The sequence below is a fragment of the Solanum dulcamara genome, chromosome 12 (assembly GCF_947179165.1).
Source record: "Solanum dulcamara chromosome 12, daSolDulc1.2, whole genome shotgun sequence".
Lineage (NCBI taxonomy): Eukaryota > Viridiplantae > Streptophyta > Magnoliopsida > Solanales > Solanaceae > Solanum > Solanum dulcamara.
Genome location: NC_077248.1, coordinates 27,715,383 through 27,743,049, shown reverse-complemented (window position 1 = coordinate 27,743,049; position 27,667 = coordinate 27,715,383). Strand labels below are relative to the sequence as shown.

Sequence of the window (27,667 nt, the reverse complement as noted above, 5' to 3'; positions counted from 1 at the left end):
TGGTACATGAACTATTGTTGACACTAGTGGAGGTGTAGAAACTCACAGAGACCTTTTTGTCTTGAAAATCTGAGGACCTGGAAGTATAGGACATGTAAAGCTCTTCTGAGTGCTGGTTTTGATCACCTAATAGTTGAGACTGTTATGAAATAGTCGCCTCCTGAGTAGTACTAGCTGTGGCCCTCAGGCCTACTTTATTCTTGTTTGTAATAGACATGATCTGTAACACAAATAAAGAGAATATAAGTCAGAATTTACTTTCTATGCCTTAACTCTATCACACGATCTAGATTATGAAAGAAGATCAAATTCCTAAATAACCGTGTAGTCCCTAAATTATAAATATGGCGCGCAAAAAATTTACAAGAAAGGTCCTACTAGACACGGCTTCGTAGACTCCCTGAGACACTTTAACCTTCTGCTTTGATACCAAGTTTTGTCGCGCCCCTAACTACAAAGGGGCGGACATCGAGGACTTATCCGAGTACCTACTAATATATGTATTAACTCATACTAAAGTTGTAGACGCATAAGCAGCGGAACATATACCAAGACACACACTAAACATAGATGACAAAAGGGCTCAATGGGCTACTTTAACTTAAACAAAACTAAGTCTAAGAAGCCTCTAAAGAGTGCATCTAAGAATTTGATATTTGGTCGGGACAGGGCCCTGACATACCCATTCTAACATATGTACATATATAGAAAAATATAGGCTCTAGATATCTAATAGCTCCAAGTAGAGGTGAAATTATCACTGCTAAACTAGAAGTCTCTACTCTACTGGAAATGTCTGCTATCCTGAATACCTGAGCCTGCATCGATGGAAATATAGTGCCACAAAAATAGGGATGCCAGCACATATAAAATATGTACTGGTATGTAAAGCAGACTGAATAACAAGTAGACATGTAAGAATACTCAAATGAATCAAATATCAAGATAGATAAATCTGAGCATATATATTCAAGCGACATAATCCAACACTGGAACTGTGGCCATCTCAAGGGTCCTCATCTAGTGCTACATGTCTTATTCATTTATATATATATATATAAGATTCATATAATTTGCCTAAGTTATATCTTTATATCGTTATATAACTTTGTGGATCTTTATAAAACTAACCATAAGGGAGTCACATGATAGCCTACTGTTTGCGATCTGTGAACCCTATATTGCATCTGTAGCCCACTATCATGACCATGAGTGAAATTTCATAGTCTGGATAACGAGGTCTATCAAGTTATGCCCTCGGTATCCGGTATGGTCTGTTCGTAGGCTTTTATAAGTCAGGTGAATCCACGATGGGAAGTTTCAATTAACTCTATTTGAATTCTATGCACAGAATAGCAACGCAGGTAGTAGACCTAAAAATACCCACCCCATGCTGCAGAGTAGGCTATCACCTCAACTTGCATGTAAAGGCTTGTTATAAGTAACTCATGAAACACTTGTTGATTATTTTCTTTAGCTTGAGAGTTGTATATTTATGTGATTTATACACATATGAATAATCTTTGGCCAATTGTTTTTTTAAACTTTATGATACACATGTACCATGTAACTTTTAGGAGTTTCAACTAAAGACACATATGGGGACGGAAACATATGGATTTTCTGACTAGAAAAAGAAAACTATAACTTTATCGGTTTAGACATCCAACATGGGAAGATTTGCAAAATAGGAATGCTTCATCATGTAATTTCATATGACATTTATATTAGGAACATGCGACTCTGGATCGTGCCTTAATGGCTAAAGAGGTTTTAGCTTTACATACTTTACTCAAGGACGTACTATCTTGCGTCGTGTCGTCAAATTCCCTTGCTGAGTTCTATAAGATAACATCATATATAGTACTATAAGAAGCTAATCAAGAAGCACAACAAGGAAAAAAACACAATAATAGTTCATAAGCGACAATCTCAATAATTACGATAGATAAATGGCATATCGCCACACCCTTCTCTTTATCAACTCTCCAAGTGGGATCATGACTTACCTATGAGGTTAATATTACTCCCCAATCCATACTTCATGAAGAACCAGTCCCTTAATCATTTAAATTATACATATAAACTCAAACTCATAGTTTCGAAACACCATTCCGTGAGTTTTTTATCAAACAACGTCAAATTTCCTTATAAGCTCATAGTTTCGAAACACCATGCCAAGGATCACATCAAAATCAACCATGTCTATCTTAACTAAGTCAGTCAAGGTATCTGTAACACCCCTCAAAATGTTTCCCTAAGATTCGGACCCTTCTTGTATTCGGGTAGGGTCGAACTCGAGTATTGTGGAGCATTTGCATGAGTTAAGATGAGTTTTGAGAAATTGAGCAACTTTAGAGGTAATGTGGGGTCATGAAGGACCCCTAGGACCAAATCAAATCCAAAAGATTCATCGTGGCTAAGTTTGAGGAGGAGTTCACATAAGGAGTTGACTTCTAACGACCCTATCTTTTGAAATATGACGATCTGGATGGCCCACGACTTATTGAATTAAAGTTCATCGAGTTTTCTTTCCAACACCACCAAGAATGTACATTTTGGAGTTTGGAATCAAAAGATATGACGATCCTAAGACGAACTAGCACGGCAGGAATTTCATTTTTGGCCTGGGTTGCAACTGTTGGGGAAATGGCCTTGGCGCTGTAAGGGCGCGACGCGCCACTATCGCGCCTGAAACATGCCTCAGTAGTTTGGTCCTTGGCGCAACGCGCCACTAAAAGTTGTGCAGGGTTTTTTAGGCCAAATTTCCAGAACCTAAAAAAAACTGGCCTTGGCGCTGTAAGGGCGCGACGCGCCACTATCGCGCTAGAAACATGCCTCAATAGTTTGGTCTCTGGCATGGCGCACCACTAAAAGTTGTGCAGGTTTTTAGGCGTAATCGGCCAGGCGCTGCACTGGCGCGACGCGCCATTATCGCGTCAAGAGCATTTTAGCCTATTTTCAAAACTTTTAAGAAGGGGCAATTTGGGAACTTACCCAAGTTATATATGTATCATCCTTGGGCATTTAGGGATCAAATTTTGCAGCCCCACTCTCTCTCTAGAAAAGCCCTAGGAGTCTCTCTCTCTCTCTTCTTCTTCTTCTCCATTTCCAACAAGAAGAGTTCCAAGAGCTTCAAGACTCCAAGTTTCCATTGAAGGCCCAACAACAAGGTTTTCTTCAAGTCTTCACTAAGGTATGTAAGGCTATCCAAAACATGAGTTGAGTTCACCCATGTGCCCTACTCTTGCTTTGAGGGTAGATGTCCATGAAAAATGGAGTTTCTTGGTATGTTTATGTTTGAATGAGTTTTGTCCCCTATTTATTTGATGCTATATGTGTTGATGTTGTTGAGCTAAGAAGTTCCTAAAACCTTCATGTTAGTGTGAGTTGATGGAGAGGACTTATTAATATGTTTTGTTGATCTCTTTAACCATGTAATTATGTTGCATAAGTCAATTTCCTTAAATGTGTTATTCTACTAAAATTATTGAGCTAAAGTCATAGAGTTGTGATGAGTCTTGAGGAGATGTTATAAATGCTTATCTAAATAAGGCTTGATTGAGTTGATTGGAGGATAGAATTGACGAGTGGACGAGGTCCTAAATGAAACTTGCCATTATGACTTAGTTGAGTTAAAATGAGGATAGAGTTGATGAGTTGGCAATGTCCCACATGAAGCTAGCCGTGAGGGATTGTTTGAGATGATTGGAGGGAGTTTTATGAGCATAGAATAATGGGAGGAGTATCGAGAATCGAGGTGGGTGAGAGTATAGTCCATACTCGAACCCTAGGAACTACGCCGCCAACGTAGATAGGGATGGAACCGTTAAAGTCGGATGCTTCCCATAGGATCGAACCGTTAAAGTCAGATGTTTCCCATTTATTTGTCCTGAAATGATAGGACTTGACTAATCGATGGAATCCATGATTAGGGAGGCGTTCATGCCCTGGCAAGGTATGGACGGACGTGGCAATAACGTCTGATTGTTGTACTATCACTGGCTCATAAGTGATGGTTATCGGATAAGAAAAACTCCCATTTTGGTCTTGCTAGTACTCCGAGTCAGTTGAGTTGAGTGGCATGAGATTTGTTCCGGTCTAAAACACTTCTTGTTAGACTTAGGACCCTTGAGTGAGTGTTTATGTATATATGTATATATGAGTTGAGATCCTGAGTTGATATTGATGTTTTCTTGATGTTCGTTTCTTCTGGCCATTTTACATACTCGTACATTTGATATACTGACGTCATTTGGCCTGCATCGTTTCATGATGCAGAGATAGGTACTAGAAATCATCAACCGGCACTTCGTTAAAGATCCACATACACTTCCAGCCAGTTGGTGAGTCCTCCTAGTTTTCGGAGGATCTTGATCTCTTTGCATAGTTTCGTTTTATCTCTGTATTTTGATTGTTGGTAGCCATGGACTTATCATTGGCACCTTCTAGACTTTGATAGAGGTTTCATAGACTAGAGTGTGGGGAGGTTGGACTATTATTTTGAGGAGTCCTATTATACTTATTTTGTTGAGTTAAACATGTTTGGCCTTCGGCCCCCATATTGTAAATAACATGTTATAATTGAGCCTTCCTTTGAACATATATGACTGAATGACGGAATGATTGAGTTAGGTGGTTCGCTTGAAGGTCAGAAATGGTTTTCAAGTGCCGATCGCGTCTAGGGTACCTTCCCGGGGTGTGACAGTATCCCTGTGATGAATTAACACAGTGCAATCTCTATAGACTCTCTCAGCTAAGACAGAATCACCGACAGGAGTAGCTATGCAGAAAGGCTCACAAAGACATTCGAGAATTCTATAAATTTACTTGCCACGTAAGGAGTCACAAAAGATAGGGTGGCACCCGGATCCATCAAAATATAACAGTCAAGAGAAGAGACTCGAATCATACCCATCATGATGTTTGGAGAGTCCTCCTGATCTTGGCGACTACCCATGGCATATAGACGGTTTGTACCTCTGCTTGAACCTAAAGTAGTGCCTCTCTGATTACCTCTAGCAGGTGGTTCGGTGGTACAATACTGGGATCTTTCCTCCCTATTGGACACTCCCTCTGAAAATGGTTCATTTGGCCGCATTTATAACCACCACCCCTTCCCGCTCTGCACTCTCCGAAGTGGAGCTTACCACACTTGCTGCACGGTGGCTTCCCTCTCAAACCTTGACCCACGCTAGCCTGGGATTGAGAACCCTGGGGTCTGACATTCTGATGACTCTGTCCCTGCCGATCATACCTATTCTGCGGCATAGGTGCACTTGCAGTCGATGAGGCATAACTGGAAGGCCTTTTCTAGAAGAAGGACCTGTTGCTCTTTTTCTGCCTCGGTTCATTCTCATGCCCCGCTTATTTTGTCCTCTTGCTCAGATGCTCCTCCCTGTCTTTCCTCTTCTCATCCTCCACCTGTTGAGCATACACCATTAATTTTGAAATATCCATGTTGGAGATTAGCAATGCCGCTTTGCACTCCTTCTTCACATGTCTTCCCAAGCCGGAGACAAATTTCCTCATCTTCGACCTCACATCTGGGATCATCTCTGAAGCATATCTGGATAGTTGGATGAACTTCAGGCTATACTCTTTAACAGTCATACCTTCTTGTTTTAGATTCACAAACTCCTCCACTTTTGCTTCCCTCAATTCTCGAGGAAAGAAGTGGTCAAGAAAGGCTCCCTCAAATTCATCCCACAGAGCAGGTTCAGCATCCTCACCTCTACCTTGTTCCTATTGGTTATACCAGATGTTTTCCACATCCTTAAGCTGGTAAGACACCAACTCAACCCCCTCAATCTCCGTAGCATGCATAGCTTTCAGGATTTTCCACATCTCATCAATAAAATTTTAGGGGTCTTCATCAACCTTAGACCCTGTGAATGCCGGCGAATTCATTCTCAGAAAGTCTCTAATTCTGGTGGCAGCAGACGACTCTTGGGAACTAGAGCTAAGAGTTGGCGAACTCTAGTTACCATTTTGGGCAGCTACTAATTGAGTGAGCATAGCAATCGCCCCTCAAAAATCTGCCTCCGAAGTTGGTGCAAGTGGAGTAGTAGGCATTCGAGGTTCCTCCGCATACCTCCTCGGTCGGCCTCTAACCCTCAATGGGCGTACCTCTGACTATGGCATCTTTGCGTTATCAGAATTCCTCTGGCTAGCAGTATGCTTAGGAGGCATTATCTGTAATGTATAAACGCACGAATTAGAAAGGAAGTTTATAGAGTTTAACTCTATCGCACGAATTCAGAGTATGAAAGAAGTGAAACAATTCTTAATGTCTTATAGCCTCTTGATTATAAGTGTGGTGCACAACACACCCATAAGCAAGACTCTACTAGACAAGGCTTCATAGACTCCCTAGGACTCTTGAACTCTGGGTTCTGATACCATGTTTGTCACGCCCTAGGAGGGTACCCTAGACGTGACCGACACTAGAAAGTCATTTCTAGCCTCCAAGCAAATCACCTGGTCCAGTCACACTTCCATTCATTCACATTCTACCAGCGGAAGACTCAATCATAGGAATACTATCCATAATATAGGGCCAAATGCCAACAACTATCAAATCAATAACTAGATAGAATAAAACTAGATAAAATGCACAATCCAACATTTCTACACTCTAGTCTATGAAGCCTCTATCAACAATCTAGGAGGTGCCAATGACAAGTCTATGGCTACCAACAATCAAAATAAAGAAAACAAAATAAAGCTGTAAGGAAGATCTCGGCATCCTTCGGAAACTAGGAGGACGCACCAACTAGCTGGGAGTGGGTAGATCTTCAACGGTGCGCCGGTTGATGATCTCTAATACCTATATCTGCATCATGAAACAATGCAGGCCAAATGCAACAGTACATGGAATGTACGAGTATGTAAAATGGCCGAATGAAACAAACGTCAAGGAAGAATCAAATCAACTCGGAATCTCAACTCAAGAGAAATAACAACTCAATCCAGTGTCCTAAGTCTAAACAAGAATATGGTTTAAACGGGACCAATCATATATCATTCAACTCAATCCGACTCAGAATACTATCAAGACCTATATAGGAGTTTCTCTTATTCGACAACCATCACTTATGAGCTAGTGATAGTATAACAAGCCGACGTTGTTGCCACGTCCGTTCATACCTTGCCAGTGTATGAACGAGTCACCAATCATGGATTCCATCAATCAGTCAAGTCCTATCATTTCAGGATAATAATATGGAAAACATCCGACTTTAACGCTTCGATCCCATGGGAAGCATCCGACTTTAACGGTTCCATCCCTCCCTACGTTGGCGGCGTAGTTTATGGGGTTCGTGTATGGACAATACTCTTACCCAATTCGATGCTCGATACTCCTTCCATGACTCCATGCTCATAAAACTCCATCCAATCAACTCAGACAAATCATCACGGCTAGTCTCATTTAGAACCTTGTCAACTCATCAACTCTATCCTCAATTCAACTCAATCAAGTGTACATTAGATAAGCATTTATAACAACCTACCAACATATTCAACCATTCCTCTTCTCATTTATCACATCCTTAGGACTCATCACAAGTCCAAGGTTCTAAATCAATAATTCAAGATGAATAATATATCAAGAAAATTAACATATTTATCAAAATTAACATGGTTAAGAAAATCAATAAAGTATGTTTAACAACTCATCTCTATCAACTCATACTCACATGAAGGCTCATTTTTAGAAATTTCTTGACTCAACAACATCAACATAACAAGAATCAAATTAATAGATGACAAGACTCATTTGGATATAAGCCTATCAAGAAACTCTACTCTTGTGAACATTTAACCTCAAAGAAAGTATAGGGCACATGGGTGGACTCAACCTATGTTTTGAATCGCCTTACATACCTTGGACTAGATTTTGAAGAAACCTTGTTGTTGGATCTTCGATGGGAAACTTGAAATCTTGAAGCTCTTGAAGGCACTCTTTATTGGAGAAGGATTTGGAGAAGAAGAAGAGAGTGAAATGTTAGGTCTTTTAGAGAGAGAGAGAGGGACTGAAAATGATCCCAAAATGTTCTAACGTTGTGTATACATAATTTGGGGAAATACCCAAATTGCCCTTTCTCCAAAATCTGGAAAATAAGCCAAAACACTCTTGGCGCGATAGTGGCGCATCGCGCCACTGTAGCGCCAAGTCGAATAGGCTTAAAACCCCTGCAACCCAATAGTGGCGCATCGCGCTAGGGACCAAACTACTGAGGCCATTTTGTGGCGCGATAGTGGCACGTCGCGCCCTTACAGCGCCAAGTCCATATTTTCTGGGTTTTGGAAAATAGGCTTAAAACCCCTGCATATCTCTTAGGGACCAAACTACTGAGGCTTGTTCCTGATGCGATAGTGGCACGTCGCGCCACTACGGGGCCAAGCCCAGGTTTCCAGCAGTTGTCATCCAGGCCTGAAATTCCTGCAGTACCTGTCCGTCTTAAGACTGTCATATCTTTTGACTCCGAACTCTAAAAATTACATTCTTGGTGGCGTTGGAAAGAAGACTCGACGACCTTTAATTTAATAGATTGTGGGCTACCCAGATCATCATATTTCAAATGATATGGCCGTTAGAAGTCGACCCTTATATAAACTCCCTCAACAACTTACCCAAGACGAATCCTTTTGGACTTAGCTTGGTTTTAGGGATCCTTTATGATCCCACATCACCCCTAACACTCTTTAATTACTTGGGAACACATCCTAACTCATGCATACACTTCACACTAATCGAGTTCGACCCTACACGTATACAAAAAAGGTCTGAATCTTAGGGAAATATTTTGGGGGGTGTTACAGAACCCTTAATATATTATGAAGAAAGGATGAAAAAAACTCTTAGGAACAAAAACTTAGAGTTTTAGGAATATATGAAATGAAATCTAAGTTTCAATATAAAAACATAACTTTCTTAAAGTGCCACATGATCCGCAATGATTGGGCAGTGCACGTATCTGTAATAGAATGCCCATAAATTTTTACTCCGAAGTTGTATTGATGAGCGATTTATTTTGCTAGAAACTAGACTCAAATACCTTTCATTTGATAGGTTGTATAAACTCTAACTTATTATATATTAGGAGATATACTCGTTCAAAGTTAGATGATAAATTAGATCATTTAAAATATTCATCCAACATGAACCTTTAAACTTGAACATTTTTAATGATCTTTTTGGCCTATAACTGTGGTGTAACATTTTAAATGACTTAATATAAGGATTACTTGGTATTCATAACCATTTGCAATAATATTCTCTCAAAATCACACCAATGCATCGGCATTTAGGAGTCGTAGACGTACTTTAAGTTACAGGTTATTACAAAATTCTTTCCCTTTGATCTCAAATCGACGACGGGGTATTTCTGCATGACTTATTCATCGAGGTAAAGATAAAAAAATTGCTTTAGATTGGTAAGTTACTCCCACTCGAACCAACAATATCAATATGATTTGATTCAGATGGTGTATCTATGAAAATAGGAGCTGATCACAATTTGCAGCCCCACTCTCTCTCTATAAAAGCCCTAGGAGTCTCTCTCTCTCTTCTTCTTCTTCTTCTCCATTTCCAACAAGAAGAGTTCCAAGAGCTTCAAGACTCCAAGTTCCCATTGAAGGCCCAACAGCAAGGTTTTCTTCAAGTCTTCACTAAGGTATGTAAGGCTATCCAAAACATGGGTTGAGTTCACCCATGTGCCCTACTCTTGCTTTGAGGTTAGATGTCCATGAAAAATGGAGTTTCTTGGTATGTTTATGTTTGAATGAGTTTTGTCCCCTATTTATTTGATGCTATATGTGTTGATGTTGTTGAGCTAAGAAGTTCCTAAAACCTTCATGTTAGTGTGAGTTGATGGAGAGGACTTATTAATATGTTTTGTTGATCTCTTTAACCATGTAATTATGTTGCATAAGTCAATTTCCTTAAATGTGTTATTCTACTTAAATTGTTGAGCTAAAGTCATAGAGTTGTGATGAGTCTTGAGGAGATGTCATAAATGCTTATCTAAATGAGGCTTGATTGAGTTGATTGGAGGATAGAATTGACGAGTGGACGAGGACCTAAATGGAACTTGCCATTATGACTTAATTGAGTTGAAATGAGGATAGAGTTGATGAGTTGGCAATGTCCCACATGAAACTAGCCGTGAGGGCTTGTTTGAGATGATTGGAGGGAGTCTTATGAGCATAGAGTCATGGGAGGAGAATCGAGCATCGAGGCGAGCGAGAGTATAGTCCGTACTCAAACCCCGAAACTACGCCGCCAACATAGGTAGGGATGGAACCGTTAAAGTCGGATGCTTCTCATGGGATCAAACCATTAAAGTCGGATGTTTCCCATTTATTTGTCCTGAAATAATAGGACTTGACTAATCGATGGAATCCATGATTAGGGAGGCGTTCATGCCCTGGCAAGATATGGACGAATATGGCAACAACGTCTGATTGTTGTACTATCACTGGCTCATAAGTGATGGTTATCGGATAAGAGAAACTCCCATTTAGGTCTTGCTAGTACTCCGAGTCAGTTGAGTTGAGTGGCATGAGATTTGTTCCGGTCTAAAACACTTCTTGTTAGACTTAGGACCCTTGAGTGAGTTGTTATGTATATATGTATATATGAGTTGAGATCCTGAGTTGATATTGATGTTTTCTTGATGTTCGTTTCTTCTGTCCATTTTACATACTCGTACATTTGATGTACTGACGCCATTTGGCCTGCATCGTTTCATGATGCAGAGACAGGTACTAGAGATCATCAGCCGGCGCTCCGTTGAAGATCCACATACACTTCCAGCCAGTTGGTGAGTCCTCCTAGTTTTCGGAGGATCTTGATCTCTTTGCATAGTTTCGTTTTATCTCTGTATTTTGATTGTTGGTAGCCATGGACTTATCATTGGCACCTTCTAGACTTTGATAGAGGTTTCATAGACTAGAGTGTGGGGAGGTTGGACTATTATTTTGAGGAGTCCTATTATACTTATTTTGTTGAGTTAAACATGTTTGGCCTTCGGCCCCCATATTGTAAATAACATGTTATAATTGAGCCTTCCTTTGAACATATATGACTGAATGACGGAATGATTGAGTTAGGTGGTTCGCTTGAAGGTCAGAAATGGTTTTCAAGTGCCGATCGCGTCTAGGGTACCTTCCCGAAACATGACAAACATGGTATCAGAGCCCAGAGTTCAAGTGTCCTAGGGAGTCTATGAAGCCGTGTCTAGTAGAGTTTTGCTTATGGGTGTGCTGTGCACCACACTTATAAGCAGGAGGCTATAGGACATTAGGAATTGTTTCACTTCTTTCATACTCTGGAATTCGTGCGATAGAGTTAAACTCTATAAAACTCCTTTCTAATTCGTGCGTTTATACGTTACAGATAATGCCTCCTAAATGTACGGCTAGCCAGAGAAACGTTGATAACGCCGAGATACCCAATCAGAGGTACGTCCAGCAACGGCTAGAGGCCGACCTGCGAGGTATGCGGAGGTGCCTCAAGTGCCTGCTACTCTGCCTGCAACTACATCAGAGGCAGAATTTTGAGGGGCGATTGCAATACTCACGCAATTAATGGCTGCCCGGAATGGTAACCAGAGTTCGCCTACTCTTAGCTCTAGTTCCCAAGAGCAGTCTGCTGTCACTAGAATTAGAGACTTTCTGAGAATGAATCCGCCAGCATTCACGGGTTCTAAGGTTGATGAAGACCCCCAAAATTTTATTGATGAGATGTGGAAAATCCTGAAAGCTATGCATGCTACGGAGGTTGAGGGGGTTGAGTTGGTGTCTTATCAACTCAAGAATGTGGCAAACATCTAGTATAACCAATGGGAGCAAGGTAGGGGTGAGGATGCTGAACCTGCTAGGTGGGATGAATTTGAGGGAACCTTTCTTGACCACTTCTTTCCTCGAGAATTAAGGGAAGCGAAAGTGGAGGAATTTATGAATCTGAAATAAGAGGGTATGACTGTTAAAGAGTATGGCCTGAAGTTCATCCAGCTGTCCAGGTATGCTCTAGAAATGATCCCAGATGTGAGGTCAAAGATGAGAAAGTTCGTCTCCGGATTAGGGAGGCATGTAAAGAGGGAATGCAAAGCAGCATTATTGATCTCGGATATGGATATTTCCAGGTTAATGGTGTATGCTCAACAGGTAGAGATGAGAAGAGGAAAGACAGAGAGGAGCATCTGAGCAAGAAGGTAAAATCAGCGGGCCATGAGAATGAACAAAAGCAAATCAAGGGCAGCAGGTCCTTCTTCCAGAAGAGGCCTTCCAACTATGCCTCATCCACCGCCAGTGCACCTATGCCGCAGAACAGATATGATCGGCAGGGACAGAGTTGCCAAAATCTCAGACCCCAGGGTTCTCAATCCCATACCAGTGTAAGTCAAGGCTCGAGAGGGAAGCCACCATGCGGCAAGTGTGGTAGGCTCTACTTAGGAGAATGCAGAGCGGGAAGGGTTGGTTGTTATAAATGCGGCCAAATGGATCATTTTCAGAGGGAGTGTCCAACAGGGGGAAACAAAGCCCAGCATTCTACCACCGCACCATCGTCTAGGGGCAATCAGAGGGGCACTACTTCCGGCACCAGCGGAGGTACAAATCTTTTATATGCCATTGGTAGTCACTAAGATCAAGAGAACTCTCTAAACATCGTGACGGGTATGTTTCGAGTCTCTTCTCTTTATTGTTATGTGTTGATGGATCCGGGTGCCACACTATCCTTTGTAACTCCTTACGTGGCTAGTAAATTCAATAAAATTCCTGAATGTCTTCTTGAGCCTTTTAGTGTAGCCACTCCTATGGGTGATTCTGTCTTAGCTGAGAGAGTCTATAGAGATTGTACAGTGTCAATTCATCACAGGGATACCTTGGCTGACTTGGTTGAGTTGGACATGGTTGATTTCAATGTGATCCTTGGCATGGATTGACTTTATGTCTGTTATGCCTCTATTGATTATAGGACTCGGGTTGTTAGGTTCAAATTCCCAAACGAAGCTGTCATAGAGTGGAGGGGTAGTCCCATTATGCCTAAGGGTAAGTTTATTTCTTACCTTAGGGCCAGGAAGCTAATCTCGAAAAGGTGTATCTATCACATTATCCGAGTGAAAGATGGCCATATTGAGTCTCCATCTCTCGAGTCAGTCCCGATTGTCAATGAGTTTCCCGACGTTTTTCTCGAGGATCTTCTTGGAGTCCCTCCTGATAGGGAGATCAACTTCGGAATTGATGTTCTTCCTGATACCCAGCCTATCTCAATCCCTCCATATAGAATGGCTCCGGCCGAGTTGAAGGAGTTGAAAGAACAGTTGAAAGACTTGTTAGATAAGGAATTCATTAGGCCGAGCGCCTCACCATGGGGTGCTCCCGTCCTATTTGTGCAAAAGAAGGATGGGTCCCTTAGAATGTGTATTGACTACAGGCAGTTGAATAAGGTCTCCGTAAAGAATAAATACCCTCTCCCCAGAATAGATGATTTATTTGATCAACTTTAGGGTGCCACGTGTTTCTCAAAGATAGACTTGAGATACGGCTACCATTAGTTGAAGGTGAGGGAATGTGATATTTCGAAGACTGCTTTTCGGACTCGTTATGGCCACTTTGAATTTTTGGTCTTGTCCTTTGGGTTGACAAATTCCCCCGCAGCTTTCATGGATCTCATGAATCGGGTGTTTAAACCATATCTTGATATGTTTGTGATTGTATTCATAGATGATATTCTGGTCTACTCCAAGAATGAAGAAGAGCACGCCTATCATCTTAGAGTCGTTTTACAAACCTTGAGAGACCAGGTATTGTATGCAAAGTTCTCCAAATATGAATTTTGGCTTGCATCAGTGGCTTTCCTAGGCCACGTTGTATCTGGAGATGGTATTCAGGTTGATGCTCAGAAAATTGAGGCAGTGAAGAATTGGCCCAAACCCACATCCCCGACAGAGATAAGAAGCTTCTTGGGTTTGGCCGGCTATTATCGAAGGTTTGTAGAGGGATTTTCATCCATATCATCACCATTGACTAAGCTGACTCAAAAGAAGGCTAAGTTCCAATGGTCCGATACTTGTGAGGAGAGTTTCTAGAAACTGAAGGCCAAGCTAACCACTGCTCCTGTCCTGACCTTGCCCGATGGGACAGAGGGCTTTGTGGTCTACTGTGATGCATCCAGAATTGGTTTGGGTTGTGTGTTGATGCAAAGAGGGAAGGTGATAGCCTATGCTTTGAGACATCTTAAGGTTCATGAGAGGAATTACCCAACTCATGACCTTGAGCTGACAACTGTGGTATTCACGCTTAAAATCTGGCGCCACTACTTGTATGGAGTGCATGTTGACGTATTCACCGATCACAAGAGCTTACAATATGTTTTAAGCCAGAAAGAACTCAACCTGAGGCAAAGGAGATGGCTCGAGCTACTCAAGGACTACGACATGAGCATCCTCTACCATCCAGGTAAAGCTAATGTTGTTGCTGATGCTCTTAGCAGATTGTCTATGGGTAGCACTACTCATGTAGATGAGGGAAGGAGGGAATTGGCGAAGGAGGTACATAGATTAGCCCAATTGGGAGATCATCTGAAAGAGAACAATGGAGGCGAAATTACTGTTCAGGATGGGTCTACATCCTCACTTGTAGCATAGGTAAAGGAGAAACAAGATCAGGATCCCGTCCTCCTCCGGTTGAAGGAAGTTGTTCACAAACAAGGGGTGATGGTTTTCACCAAAGGGGGAGATGGTGTGTTGAGGTACCAAAGTGGATTGTGTGTACCTGATGTCGATGATGTTCGAGAGAGGATTATGGACGAAGCGCATAGTTCCAGATACTCTATTCATCTAGGCTCCACGAAAATGTATCATGACTTAAGGGAAATCTATTGGTGGAGTGGGATGAAGAGGGATATTGCGGAATTTGTTTCCAAGTGTCCAAATTACCAACAGGTGAAGGTTGAGCATCAAAGGCCATGTGGTTTAGCCCAAAACATAGAAATTCCGAAATGGAAGTGGGAGATGATCAACATGGACTTTTTACAGGCTTGCCGAGGTCCCGAAAGCAACACGATTCCATTTGGCTGATTGTGGATAGAATGACGAAATCAGCTCACTTCTTGGCGGTTAAGACTACTGACACCGCAGAAGATTATGCAAAGTTGTACATACAGGAGATCATCAGATTGCATAGGGTCCCTTTGTCTATCATCTCAGACAGAGGAGCCCAATTCACTTCCCAATTCTTGGAAATCCTTTCAGAAGGGATTAGGTTTGAAGGTGAACTTGAGTACGGCCTTTCATCCTCAGACAGATGGCCAAGCAGAGCGCACCATCCAGACATTGGAAGATATGTTGAGGGCATGTGTGCTTGACTTCAAGGGAAATTGGGATGATCACTTACCTCTCATAGAGTTTGCATATAACAATAGTTATCATGCAAGCATTCAAATGGCTCCTTATGAAGCCTTGTATGGGAGGAGGTGTAGATCGCCCATTGAGAGGTTTGAAGTTGGTGAGGTTGAGTTGATTGGGCCTGACTTTTTTCACCAAGCCATGGAGAAGGTGAGAGTTATCCAAGATAGGCTAAAGACAGCCCAAAGCCGCCAAAAATCTTACACCGATGTGAGGAGGAGAGACTTAGAGTTTGAGGTGGGTGATTGGGTGTATTTGAAAGTGTCACCCATGAAGGGTGTCATGAGGTTTGGAAGAAAAGGGAAGCTCAGTCCTCGATATATTGGTCCTTACCATATTTTGAGGCGGATTGGGAGTGTTACCTATGAGTTGGAGTTACCCTCAGAGCTAGCCTCTATTCATCCGGTATTCCACGTTTCGATGTTGAAAAAGTGCTTGGGCAATCCCTCGTTGGTAGTCCCCACTGATAGCATTGGAGTTAAGGATAGCTTATCCTATGAAGAGGTTTCGGTCCAAACTCTTGATCGCCAAATCTGTAAATTGAGGAATAAAGAGATCGCCTCAGTCAAGGTCCTTTGGAGAAACTAATTTGTTGAGGAAGCCACATGGGAAGCGGAGGAAGCCATGAAATCTAAATATCCATATCTATTCGTGCCTACCGATGAGGATGTTGAAGGTAATGCCCATTTCCTTGACTTGAATTCATTTGTGCATTTTGAGTATTGATTGATAATTGTTTGAGAATTTGATTGATTAATTGATTGAGTTCTGATTGTGATTTGTACCCCGAGTCTATTCTTGGTCACTCGTCATTCGAGGATGAATGATCCCAAGGGGGAGATAATGTAATACCTCTCAAAAAAAATTCCTAAGATTCGGACACTTCTTGTATTCGGGTAGGGTCGAACTCGAGTATTGTGGAGCATTTGCGTGAGTTAAGATGAGTTTTGAGAAATTGAGCAGCTTTAGAGGTGATGTGGGGTCATGAAGGACCCCTAAGACCAAATCAAATCCAAAAGATTCATCGTGGCTAAGTTTGAGAAGGAGTTCGCATAAGGGGTTGACTTCTAACGACCCTATATTTTGAAATATGACGATCTGGGTGGCCCACGACTAATTGAATTAAAGGTCGTCGAGTCTTCTTTCCAACGCCACCAAAAATATACATTTTAGAGTTTGGAATCAAAAGATATGACGATCCTAAGACAAACTAGCACGGAAGGAATTTCATTTTTGGCCTGGGTTGCAACTGCTGGGGAAATGGCCTTGGTGCTGTAAGGGCGCGACGCGCCACTATCGCGCCTGAAACATACCTCAGTAGTTTGGTACTTGGCGCAACGCGCCACTAAAAGTTGTGCAGGGTTTTTCAGGCTAAATTTCCAGAACCTAGAAAAAACTGGCCTTGGCGCTGTAAGGGCGCGATGCGCCACTATCGCGCCAGAAACATGCCTCAGTAGTTTGGTCTCTGGCGCGGCGCGCCACTAAAAGTTGTGCAGGTTTTTAGGCGTAATTGGCCTGGCGCGACGCGCCACTATCGAGCCAGGAGCATTTTAGCCTATTTTCAGAACTTTTAAGATGGGGCAATTTGGGAACTTACCCAAGTTATATATGTATCATCCTTGGGCATTTTGGGATCACAATTTGCAGCCCCACTCTCTCTCTAGAAAAGCCCTAGGAGTCCCTCTCTCTCTCTCTCTTCTTCTTCTCCATTTCCAATAAGAAGGGTTCCAAGAGCTTCAAGACTCCATGTTCCCATTGAAGGCCCAACAACAAGGTTTTCTTCAAGTATTTTCAAGTCTTCACTAAGGTATGTAAGGCTATCCAAAACATGGGTTGAGTTCACCCATGTGCCCTACTCTTGCTTTGAGGTTAGATGTCCATGAAAAATGGAGTTTCTTGGTATGGTTTATGTTTGAATGAGTTTTGTCCTTTATTTATTTGATGCTATATGTGTTGATGTTGTTGAGAAAAAAAGTTCCTAAAACCTTCATGTTAGTGTGAGTTGATGGAGAGGACTTATTATATGTTTTGTTGATCTCTTTAACTATGTAATTATGTTGCATAAGTCAATTTCCTTAAATGTGTTATTCTACTCGAATTATTGAGCTAAAGTCATAGAGTTGTGATGAGTCTTGAGGAGATGTTATAAATGCTTATCTAAATGAGGCTTGATTGAGTTGATTGGAGGATAGAATTGACGAGTGGACGAGGTCCTAAATGAAACTTGCCATTATGACTTAATTGAGTTGAAATGGGGATAGAGTTGATGAGTTGGCAATGTCCCGCATGAAGCTAGCCGTGAGGGCTTGTTTGAGATGATTGGAGGGAGTCTTATGAGCATAGAGTTATGGGAGGAGTATCGAGCACCGAGGTGGGTGAGAGTATAGTCCGTACTCGGACCCCAGGAACTACACCGCCAACATAGGTAGGGATGGAACCGTTAAAGTCGGATGCTTCTCATGGGATCGAACCATTAAAGTCGGATGTTTCCCATTTATTTTTCCTGAAATGATAGGACTTGACTAATCGATGGAATCCATGATTAGGGAGGCGTTCATGCCCTGGCAAGATATGGACGAACGTGGCAACAACGTCTGATTGTTGTACTATCACTGGCTCATAAGAGATGGTTGTCGGATAAGAGAAACTCTCATTTAGGTCTTGCTAGTACTCCGAGTCAGTTGAGTTGAGTGGCATGAGATTTGTTCCGGTCTAAAACACTTCTTGTTAGACTTAGGACCCTTGAGTGAGTTGTTATGTATATATGTATATATGAGTTGAGATCCTGAGTTGATATTGATGTTTTCTTGATGTTCGTTTCTTCTGTCCATTTTACATACTCGTACATTTGATGTACTGACGCCATTTGGCCTGCATCGTTTCATGATGCAGAGACAGGTACTAGAGATCATCAGCCGGCGCTCCGTTGAAGATCCACACACACTTCCAGCCTGTTGGTAAGTCCTCCTAGTTTCCAGAGGATCTTGAGCTCCTTGCATAGTTTCATTTTGTCTCTGTATTTTGATTGTTGGTAGCCATGGACTTGTCATTGGCACCTTCCAGACTTTGATAGAGGTTTCATAGACTAGAGTGTGGGGAGGTTGGACTGTTATTTTGAGGAGTCCTATTATACTTATTTTGTTGAGTTAAACATGTTTGGCCTTCGGCCCCCATATTGTAAATAACATGTTATAATTGAGCCTTCCTTTGAGCATATATGACTGAATGACGGAATGATTGAGTTAGGTGGTTCGCTTGAAGGTCAGAAATGGCTTTCAAGTGCCGGTCATGTCTAGGGTACCCTCCCAGGGCGTGACAGTATCCCTGTGATGAATTGACATAGTGCAATCTCTATAGACTCTCTCATCTAAGACAGAATAACCGACAGGAGTAGCTACGCAGAAAGGCTCATGAAGACATTCAGGAATTCTATCAAATTTACTTGTCATGTAAGGAGTCACAAAAGATAGGGTGGCACCCGGATCCATCAAAACATAACAGTCAAGAGAAGAGACTCGAATCATATCCATCACGACGTTTGGAGAGTCCTCCTGATCTTGGCGACTACCCATGGCATATAGACGGTTTGTACCTCCGCTCGAACCTGAAGTAGTGTCTCTCTGATTACCTTTAGCAGATGGTGCGGTGGTATAATACTGGTCTCTTTCCTCCCTGTTGGACACTCCCTCTGAAAATGGTACATTTGGCCGCATTTATAACCACCACCCCTTCCCGCTCTGCACTCTCCGAAGTGGAGCTTACCACACTTGTTGCACGGTGGCTTCCCTCTCAAACCTTGACCCACGCTAGCCTGGGATTGAGAACCCTGGGGTCTGACATTCTGATGACTCTGTCCCTGCCGATCATACCTATTTTGCGGCATAGGTGCACTTGCAGTCGATGAGGCATAACTGGAAGGCCTTTTCTGGAAGAAGGACCTGTTGCTCTTTTTCTGCCTCGGTTCATTCTCATGCCCCGCTTATTTTGTCCTCTTGCTCAGATGCTCCTCCCTGTCTTTCCTCTTCTCATCCTCCACCTGTTGAGCATACACCATTAATCTTGAAATATCCATGTCGGAGATTAGCAATGTCGCTTTGCACTCCTTCTTCACATGTCTTCCTAAGCCGGAGACAAATTTCCTCATCTTCGACCTCACATTTGGGATCATCTCTGGAGCATATCTGGACAGTTGGATGAACTTCAGGCTGTACTCCTTAACAGTCATACCTTCTTGTTTCAGATTCACAAACTCCTCCACTTTTGCTTTCCTCAATTCTCGAGGAAAGAAGTGGTCAATAAAGGCTCCCTCAAATTCATCCCACATAGCAGGTTCAGCATCCTCACCTCTACCTTGTTCCCATTGGTTATACCAGATGTTTTCCACATCCTTGAGCTGGTAAGACACCAACTCAACCCCCTCAATCTCTATAGCATGCATAGCTTTCAGGATTTTCCACATCTCATCAATAAAATTTTGGGGGTCTTCATCAACCTTAGACCCCGTGAATGCCGGCGGATTCATTCTCAGAAAGTCTCTAATTCTGGTGGCAGCAGACGGCTCTTGGGAACTAGAGCTAAGAGTTGGCGAACTCTGGTTACCATTTCAGGCAGCCACTAATTGAGTGAGCATAGCAATCGCCCCTCGAAAATCTGCCTCCGAAGTTGGTGCAGGTGGAGTAGTAGGCATTTGAGGTGCCTCCGCATACCTCCCCGGTCGGCCTCTAGCCCTCTATGGGCGTACCTCTGACTGTGGCATCTTTACGTTATCAGCATTCCTCTGGCTAGCAGTATGCTTAAGAGGTATTATCTGTAATGTATAAACGCACGAATTAGAAAGGAAGTTTATAAAGTTTAACTCTATCGCACGAATTCAGAGTATGAAAGAAGTGAAATAATTCTTAATGTCTTATAGCCTCTTGATTATAAGTGTGGTGCACAACACACCCATAAGCAAGACTCTACTAGACACGGCTTCATAGACTCCCTAGGACTCTTGAACTCTGGGTTCTGATACCATGTTTGTCACGCCCCGGGAGGGTACCCTAGATGTGACCGGCACTCGAAAGTCATTTCTAGCCTCCAAGTGAACCACCTGGTCCAGTCACACTTCCATTCATTCACATTCTACCAGCGGAAGACTCAATCATAGGAATACTATCCATAATATAGGGCCAAATGCCAACAACTATCAAATCAATAACTAGATAGAATAAAACTAGATAAAATGCACAATACAACATTTCCACACTCTAGTCTATGAAGCCTCTATCAACAATCTAGGAGGTGCCAATGACAAGTCTATTGCTACCAACAATCAAAATAAAGAAAATAAAATAAAGTTATAAGGAAGATCTCGGCATCCTCTGGAAACTAGGAGGACTCACCAACTAGCTGGGAGTGGGTAGATCTTCAACGGTACGCCGGTTGATGATCTCTAGTACTTGTCTCTGCATCATGAAATGATGCAGGCCAAATGCGTCAGTACATGGAATGTATGAGTATAGTTTTCATGCTCCATATTTTATAGTTATTACTGTTAAGCTTATCACCTTTGTTAAGTCCAGCAACAATATTACTCCTACAGTTGAAATACTGATCTACATAAGTATAAAGTTACGTGAGACAACGATGTACAAATTACAGCCTAAATTAATATACATAATAATTCTTAAAATAATTCACTATGTCAGTATCTATTTCATATAGGGTTCAGAATCGAAAGTTCACTAAGTTCGCAATCCTCATTTGAATTCCAATATGTTGTAAATATAACATAATTAATAATCTAAGGAACACTTATCTTAAATCACACAAATTCACGATGGAATAAGCATAAATTCTATAGTACATAAGAAACACTCAACAATAATAATTAACATAATAATTAAATTATAAATTTATATAAGTCATGTCACATATAAACAATCATTATACAAATTAAATACACATTATCAAAATTATTTTTCTTTGGGGACATGAATAGATAAATAAAATTTATACAAGTCCATAGATAATTTATTTCTTATAGGTAGCTAATGAGAATGACACACAGTCTTCTTAACTTTGTGGTGCACTTATCCATAAAATGTTGGATCAATGGCTTGTAAGATCTTGACACTTTGAGGTGTAACTTATGCCATGATTTTTCAAGTAATTTCATTTGAAAATCATCAGGCAATGCAGATCGTAAAATAATATATTTCTTCTCCGCGGTTAATAAACTCCCAGCCCACACAACTTCTTGAATTAACTTGTTAATTCTCGTTATGTGTTTCACAAATATTGTAAGATCATCTTGAACATCAAATTTTGGCTAGAGATTAACCAAATTATCAATCAAAATTTTCACCATATTTTTCTGTTTCTTGTGAAAACTCGTCTAGATATCGTTATCAATATCATGATTTTTTTGTAGCACATACAAAAAATGATTAAGATTAATCATATAACAAAAGAATTATACAATAATTTATATAAAAAAACCTATATGGGGTTCAACAATGAAAATCAATCTGCTCTCAAAATTTATGAGATTAGATGCCTTTAATTCTAAGAAACACAAATCATCACACCAGCACACCGAATCCAAATTATGAGACCCATTTAATGATTCAAGTCCTTTTTTAAAAAAAAATCTAATGAATGAAAAATATATCCATATGGAAAATAGATTCAAGAAGACATATCACTTTAAAATTCTATTATGTCATCACGGTACAGATCCGATTTGGATTTTCAACTGAAGCATGACAGAGTGTTGTGATGACAAATGCTAACTGGGTGAGATTTTGGTCTCCCCAAGTGCGTCTCTCCTCCATTTTTTTTATGAAAAAAAACTTTTGAAAAACAAATTTCAAGAATTGATGCACAACAAATTAAAGTGCCATAAATCTTGACCTTTTTGTTTATTAAAAAGAACTTTAGTTTATGTGCCAATGATAAAAAATGGAGAAAAAAATCCTTAAAAAATAAGCATATCCTATTAGGAAAAAAAACTTTAAACTCACTCTCTTTTTAGTTTGAATTTAATAAGAATTCAAACATAAAAAGTGCAAAATGACATGCCTTAGTATTCGGCTATCACGCCAAAACAACAACAAAAATTGCAGCAAGAGAAAAAAAAATAAACGCTAAACAGGGACTTCGTCTCGGTATTTATCTAGATCAGGAAACAAATAAACAATGCAGCTCTGATACAAATGAAAAATTTAATCAAACACCTAGTTTGTAAGATCATTGAATATTATTTCACTAGCTAGAAAGTATAATCACATACTAAAATGAACTATACCATATAAAACCACAGTCTATAATTGCATACCTATTATAGTTGTTCGCTTTTCGTAGAAAAATCTTCACAAGAATTTTCACTTGGACTTTATAGGAATTGGAGAAGAAGAAGAGAAGGAATTGGAGAAGAAGAAGGAGAAGGAAGAAAAAAATTGCGTTTTTTTTTCCGGTTCTTAGGAAAAGTTATATTGTTTCTCTAAAAGAGAAACCTTTTATAATTCTAAATACACAATTTTTCAATATCTCTTTCCTTTTAATTAATATATTAAATATATATTTATATATATTATTTTTTAATTAATATAGATCCATATTGACCCATATGAGTGACCCCATCCAATCTCCTTCACCTTAATGTTAGCCTAAAAAGTAAAGAGTTAATAGTTAAAAGCCCCCTAAAACTTGACACATTTTATTAAATGTACATCTAAACTATGAAAAGTTTTAATTAACTCATTAAACATGCACTTTTGGAACTATTTACCCCCTAAACAATGAGAAATCTTAATTACCCCCTCAAACATAAATTTTTGATACTATTTACCCATAATATGTCACAAGGCACAAAAAGTTACCATGTCCAATTTATATGACTCACTTTCTGTTTTAAACAATTCTTAAAGAAATGATAAATTTGTATATTTAGTAAAAAATTAATTTTCGTTCCTATTTATAAAATATAGTTTGACTTGAAATGAAGTTTAAAAAAATGTGCTCTAAAATAAATCATAAATATTTGTGTGACAATAATTATTTCATTAGGGATAAAATAAAAAAATTTAAGTTAAATTTTTTACTAAATATAATATGAGCCTGTTTGGATTGGCTTTAAGTTGGTCAAAACCAACTTAAAGCCCCTTTTTAGCTTTTGGACGTGTTTGCCTAATGCTGACTTTAAGCCATAAAATTCTTAAAGTCAGTCAAAAATGAAAAGTTAGGATTCCTAACTTTTTTTCCCAAAGTGCTTAAAGTCATTTTCTTTGACCATGAAAATTACTTTTATATCCCTTATATTTTAACTAAATTCTCAAACTACTTTTTTTTATTCTTTTAACCCTAAAATTCACATCATAAGCACTTTTATCCAAACACTCAACTGCTTATTTATAAAAATAACTTTCAACACTTCAAAGTTCTAAAAGCATTTCATACATAAAAGCTACTTTTTTAAGCCCATCCAAACGGGCTCTATATCATTCCTTTTTAGAATTGACTAAAAAGGAAAACGAGTTATATAAATTGAAACAAAATATTTTTTTTTAATCATGTGGCTTATTAGGGGGTGGGGGGGGGGGGTAAATAATTCCAAAAATTCATATTTGAGCGGGTAATTAAGATTTCTCATAATTTAGGGAGTAAATTATTTCAAGAATCCATGCTTGAGGGATAATTAAGACTTTTCATAGTTTAGGTGTGTATTTAGTAAAGTGTGTCAAATTTAAGGAGATTTTTAACAATTAACTCAAAAAATAAATTATGGTGTTCATCTGCTAAATCATTTAAATTTAAGGTAGTTGTGCGGAGATTTAGATTTATCGAGGAGCTGTTTAAACAGGTGAGAATGGATATTCCTTAAAAGGATACGAGAACTTGCTACCCACAAGAGGCGAAATTTAAATGCATGACTGAAACCAAGGCTAACATCGAAAAGAATTTGGGAAGCATCACATTAAGAATAAGTATTACTGCTAATAAACTACATTACAGTAATAACACAGACAAATGCGTTCTGTTTAGTTTTGGATATTTTGTCCAATAAAAGGCAGATCTCTGAACCTCTTTTTCCCATAAACGCCAACCCTTCAGGACTGTTTTATAGCTAAAAACACCGTAAGGACGACCAGCAATTCTTTGTAAACCTACGCACTTGAGCTACTAAACCCATAGAAATTGATTTTATTATCAACAGAGTTTACGAATTCAAAGCTACATGTTGTGAACTTATACTGGCTTCAAATATTAGCACAATAAGTTTCTGCAAAGTCAATTCAATAGTCAAGATATCACAATTTGAATATGAATTTATATCCTAGTACTTCCTTAATGGTCAAGATGCCACAATTTGAATTACATATTACCAATTTGAGCCTAGTGGTTTTCCAGGAAGTTTCTCCCTCTTCACTTGTTTTACAATGTTAAATGAAATATACTAGCACAACAAAAGAAACTGTACAATTGCAGAGGATTACCTAAATACAATCTTGACAAGGCAAGGATCGAAGAAAATTTAGCACCTATCTCTCAGTTGATGGATGTTTTGAAAAACAAACCCAGCTTCATTTGTTTTTCTAAAACAAAACATCTCACTTAATTGGTTTTATAAATCTTGAACTTAATCGCCTTAATTAAGCAGTCTCAGAGTATTCAGGGACTATCTGCTGAAATAGGCAGGTGATGTTAATTAACTTGATCTTAGATACAAAAGCTCAATATTCAGGAAAGCAATTCAAAAACAAGACCCCTGCATGTTCGATCAATTATGATATGTTTCCTGTTTTATTCCATGTCCCAGACATTATACTATCAGCAATTCTATGTTGTATGATATAATGCCCAGTTGTCCATTCATATACTAGATATTATTTGAGAGTATTGTCTTGGTTATGATAGTACTTTCAGGATGTCAAATCTGCAACACAACAAAAGCACCTAAACCCTTTTTGAACACAACGAAGTAACTAACAGCTCTTGATTACCTTTATTGAGAATTGATGGCTTGAACTGACTCGTTAATATGGAATATCTACTCCTCAGCAAAGTCAATGAATACCGGCAATCTCTTCCTTCCAGAAGGGCCATAGAGAACAGTCTGTATATGAGCATCAACATCTTCCCTGGAAGCACAATTTTCACCAGAAGAAGGCAAGGTGACCTCGATATTATCATCCAGGGGACACCAGTCAGTGCCAGAGATAGTACCGGTGGAGGTGGAAGTGGTGCTACTGTCGCTGCTTGAGGGCTCTTTGTCTTTAGTAAACACTTTAAGAGTAGTAGTAGTAGTTGGGGTGGACATTTCTGCTGCTTCTGTTGGAGGCGCGGTTGAGTGGACCTGGTGATGAACAGATCGTCCCCTTGGTCCATACGAAGATGATCCAGAACTGTATGATCTGCAGAGCAGTGCCTACAAACATAACCATGTGAAGGTGATCACCATGAATTTTAATGGATGCATTATCATCACTAAAAAAAATCAGCAGTAAATACATTCCATTCAATTGTTAATACCTCAGATGAATTTCTGTTGGCGAAAGCAGTTGGGCGTAAATCTTCTTTCCCGTGTACAAACTGTTTAATTGAAGCAATAATAAATACTAAAATATTTAGAAATGGTAAGAGTTTTGGATTTTGGTGAAGTTGACTAATGCGAAAAATTGTGGTTGAGATCACTGTCAACTAGAAAGTTGATCTCAACCGTACATGACTGCACGAATATTTCACAAGCATTTGGATCATATTTCTTTGAAAGGAGAGAAGAAAAAGAAGAGAGAGACCCGGCATTTGGAACCAAAGCGGCAACTGCCGGAATCTTCCCACCACCGACAAGTTTCCGATTTATGAAAGCTATTGTCTTTTCCCGATGTCGACGAAGACAACCGTCCACCTGAATCTGATGTCGACGGTGACAATTTAGCTCTCGGACCATGTTTCGGCTCAACGAGAATACCGTCCATGACTACCACATCCTCTTCGACCTTCACCGGAGTTCTGAACATCAGGGGAATCTCGATGTTTTCTAGTGACGCTAGAGGCGAACGGGAAACTCCGCCGCCGGAACCGCTTCTGCTTCCGCTGCTAGTATTGACCAAAGAACGGTGCTTCGGAGAATCGCTAGTAAATGGCAGCGGCGAGCGAGGACAAAGGTATCTGGCTAGCGGAGAGACTATATTGGAAGAACTACCTGTACTTTCTGAAGAAACGTAAGGATCGAGGGTAGGAGTTTTTGATCCAGGATAGAAACGGCCTCGTCCTATGAAGTTCTGAGCGTTGATCGGCGAAACATTGCCGTCGAAGGAATGGACTTTGTAAGCTTGCATATCATTACTGCTTCCGTAAAAAAATTCCATGACGTTCTTCAAATTCTTCTGCAATCACAATGCATCAAAACAAAAATCTCCCTAATTAAAATTGAATATTATTTAAACATCTTTACACTAAAATTCGATCCTCTGACTTACGATTTTGAATTTGAGTTTGAGCTACCTCCAAATTTCCAAACTTTCCTGTTGGACAAATGATGTACTTGCAAATTCAAAAAAATAAATTTACATGAGAATGATAAATTCATCGAAAATGTACAATATACAATCAATAAGAAAGAGAACCTCAGTAAGATCTGAGTTCGTTAATAAAGGTTCGTGATTGTGCTCTGGACTCTGTATACAAACACCATATGCGCGTGATTTCTGAGGAGATTGAAATTCAGAAAATGTATGTGATGAACAGTTTCAGAGTTTAAGCGGTTTCTAATGATTACCGTTACCGTAGAATATTCCTTGAATTTCTGCTGTGATCACAAGCACATTAACTAATAATCAACGAGATAGAATATCAAATGAATATGTTCAAAACCTCGAATCAGTTCTCTTTTAAGCTCCCGCTAAAAAGCTTTACTGTGTGAGCAAAAATCGGCTAATATATTAAGAAAATGAGAAATGCATGAGGAAATTTACAATAAATTCATTCAATTGAGAAGAGATGCGAATTCATTCATCCAAATTCGTAAATGTGCTTGGAAGAATACCTAATGCGCGCGATATCTGCGGATTTTGAAATTGAGAGAATGTTTCAGATGAGTACTTTTCAGAATTTGTCTAGGTTTAGAAGCAAAAGATATCTACTGGCATTGACATTATGAACCCTAATTCCTAGCTGTGAAGAAGACGTGGTATTTATAGTGTCAGTCAACACTGCCAAAACAGAGCCTTCATTTTTCGGGGTAGAGGCTTTACAATAATGCAATA

The 27,667-nt window shown here is 39.9% G+C and overlaps 1 protein-coding gene across 6 annotated transcripts; it reads right to left on the bottom strand.

Moving 5' to 3' along the window:
* Nucleotides 1-11: 11 nt before the first annotated feature.
* LOC129877778 (uncharacterized) lies at nt 12-27,667 on the bottom strand. 6 transcript variants are annotated; one of them, XM_055953311.1, is made up of 6 exons: nt 27,448-27,667; nt 26,882-26,945; nt 26,198-26,788; nt 25,932-25,991; nt 25,403-25,827; nt 12-220 (listed from the first exon to the last, which is right to left on the bottom strand). In XM_055953311.1, the coding sequence occupies exons 3-5, from the start codon at nt 26,768-26,770 to the stop codon at nt 25,450-25,452; spliced, it is 1,011 nt and encodes a 336-aa protein (XP_055809286.1). In that variant the 5' UTR covers nt 26,771-26,788; nt 26,882-26,945; nt 27,448-27,667; the 3' UTR covers nt 12-220; nt 25,403-25,449. The 6 variants fall into 6 exon arrangements, with proteins under 6 accessions (XP_055809286.1, XP_055809287.1, XP_055809288.1 ...); XM_055953312.1 differs by lacking the exon at nt 12-220 and adding an exon at nt 24,350-24,681; XM_055953313.1 differs by lacking the exon at nt 12-220 and adding an exon at nt 24,700-25,084.

Coding starts and splice junctions, on each gene's coding strand:
- LOC129877778 (XM_055953311.1), bottom strand. CDS start 26,770: ATGGAATTTTTTTACGGAAGCAGTAATGATATGCAAGCTTACAAAGTC. Junction 25,992..26,197: donor GCTTTGGTTCCAAATGCCGG/GTCTCTCTCTTC, acceptor TCAATTAAACAG/TTTGTACACGGGAAAGAAGA. Junction 25,828..25,931: donor CCAACAGAAATTCATCTGAG/GTATTAACAATT, acceptor TTATGTTTGTAG/GCACTGCTCTGCAGATCATA.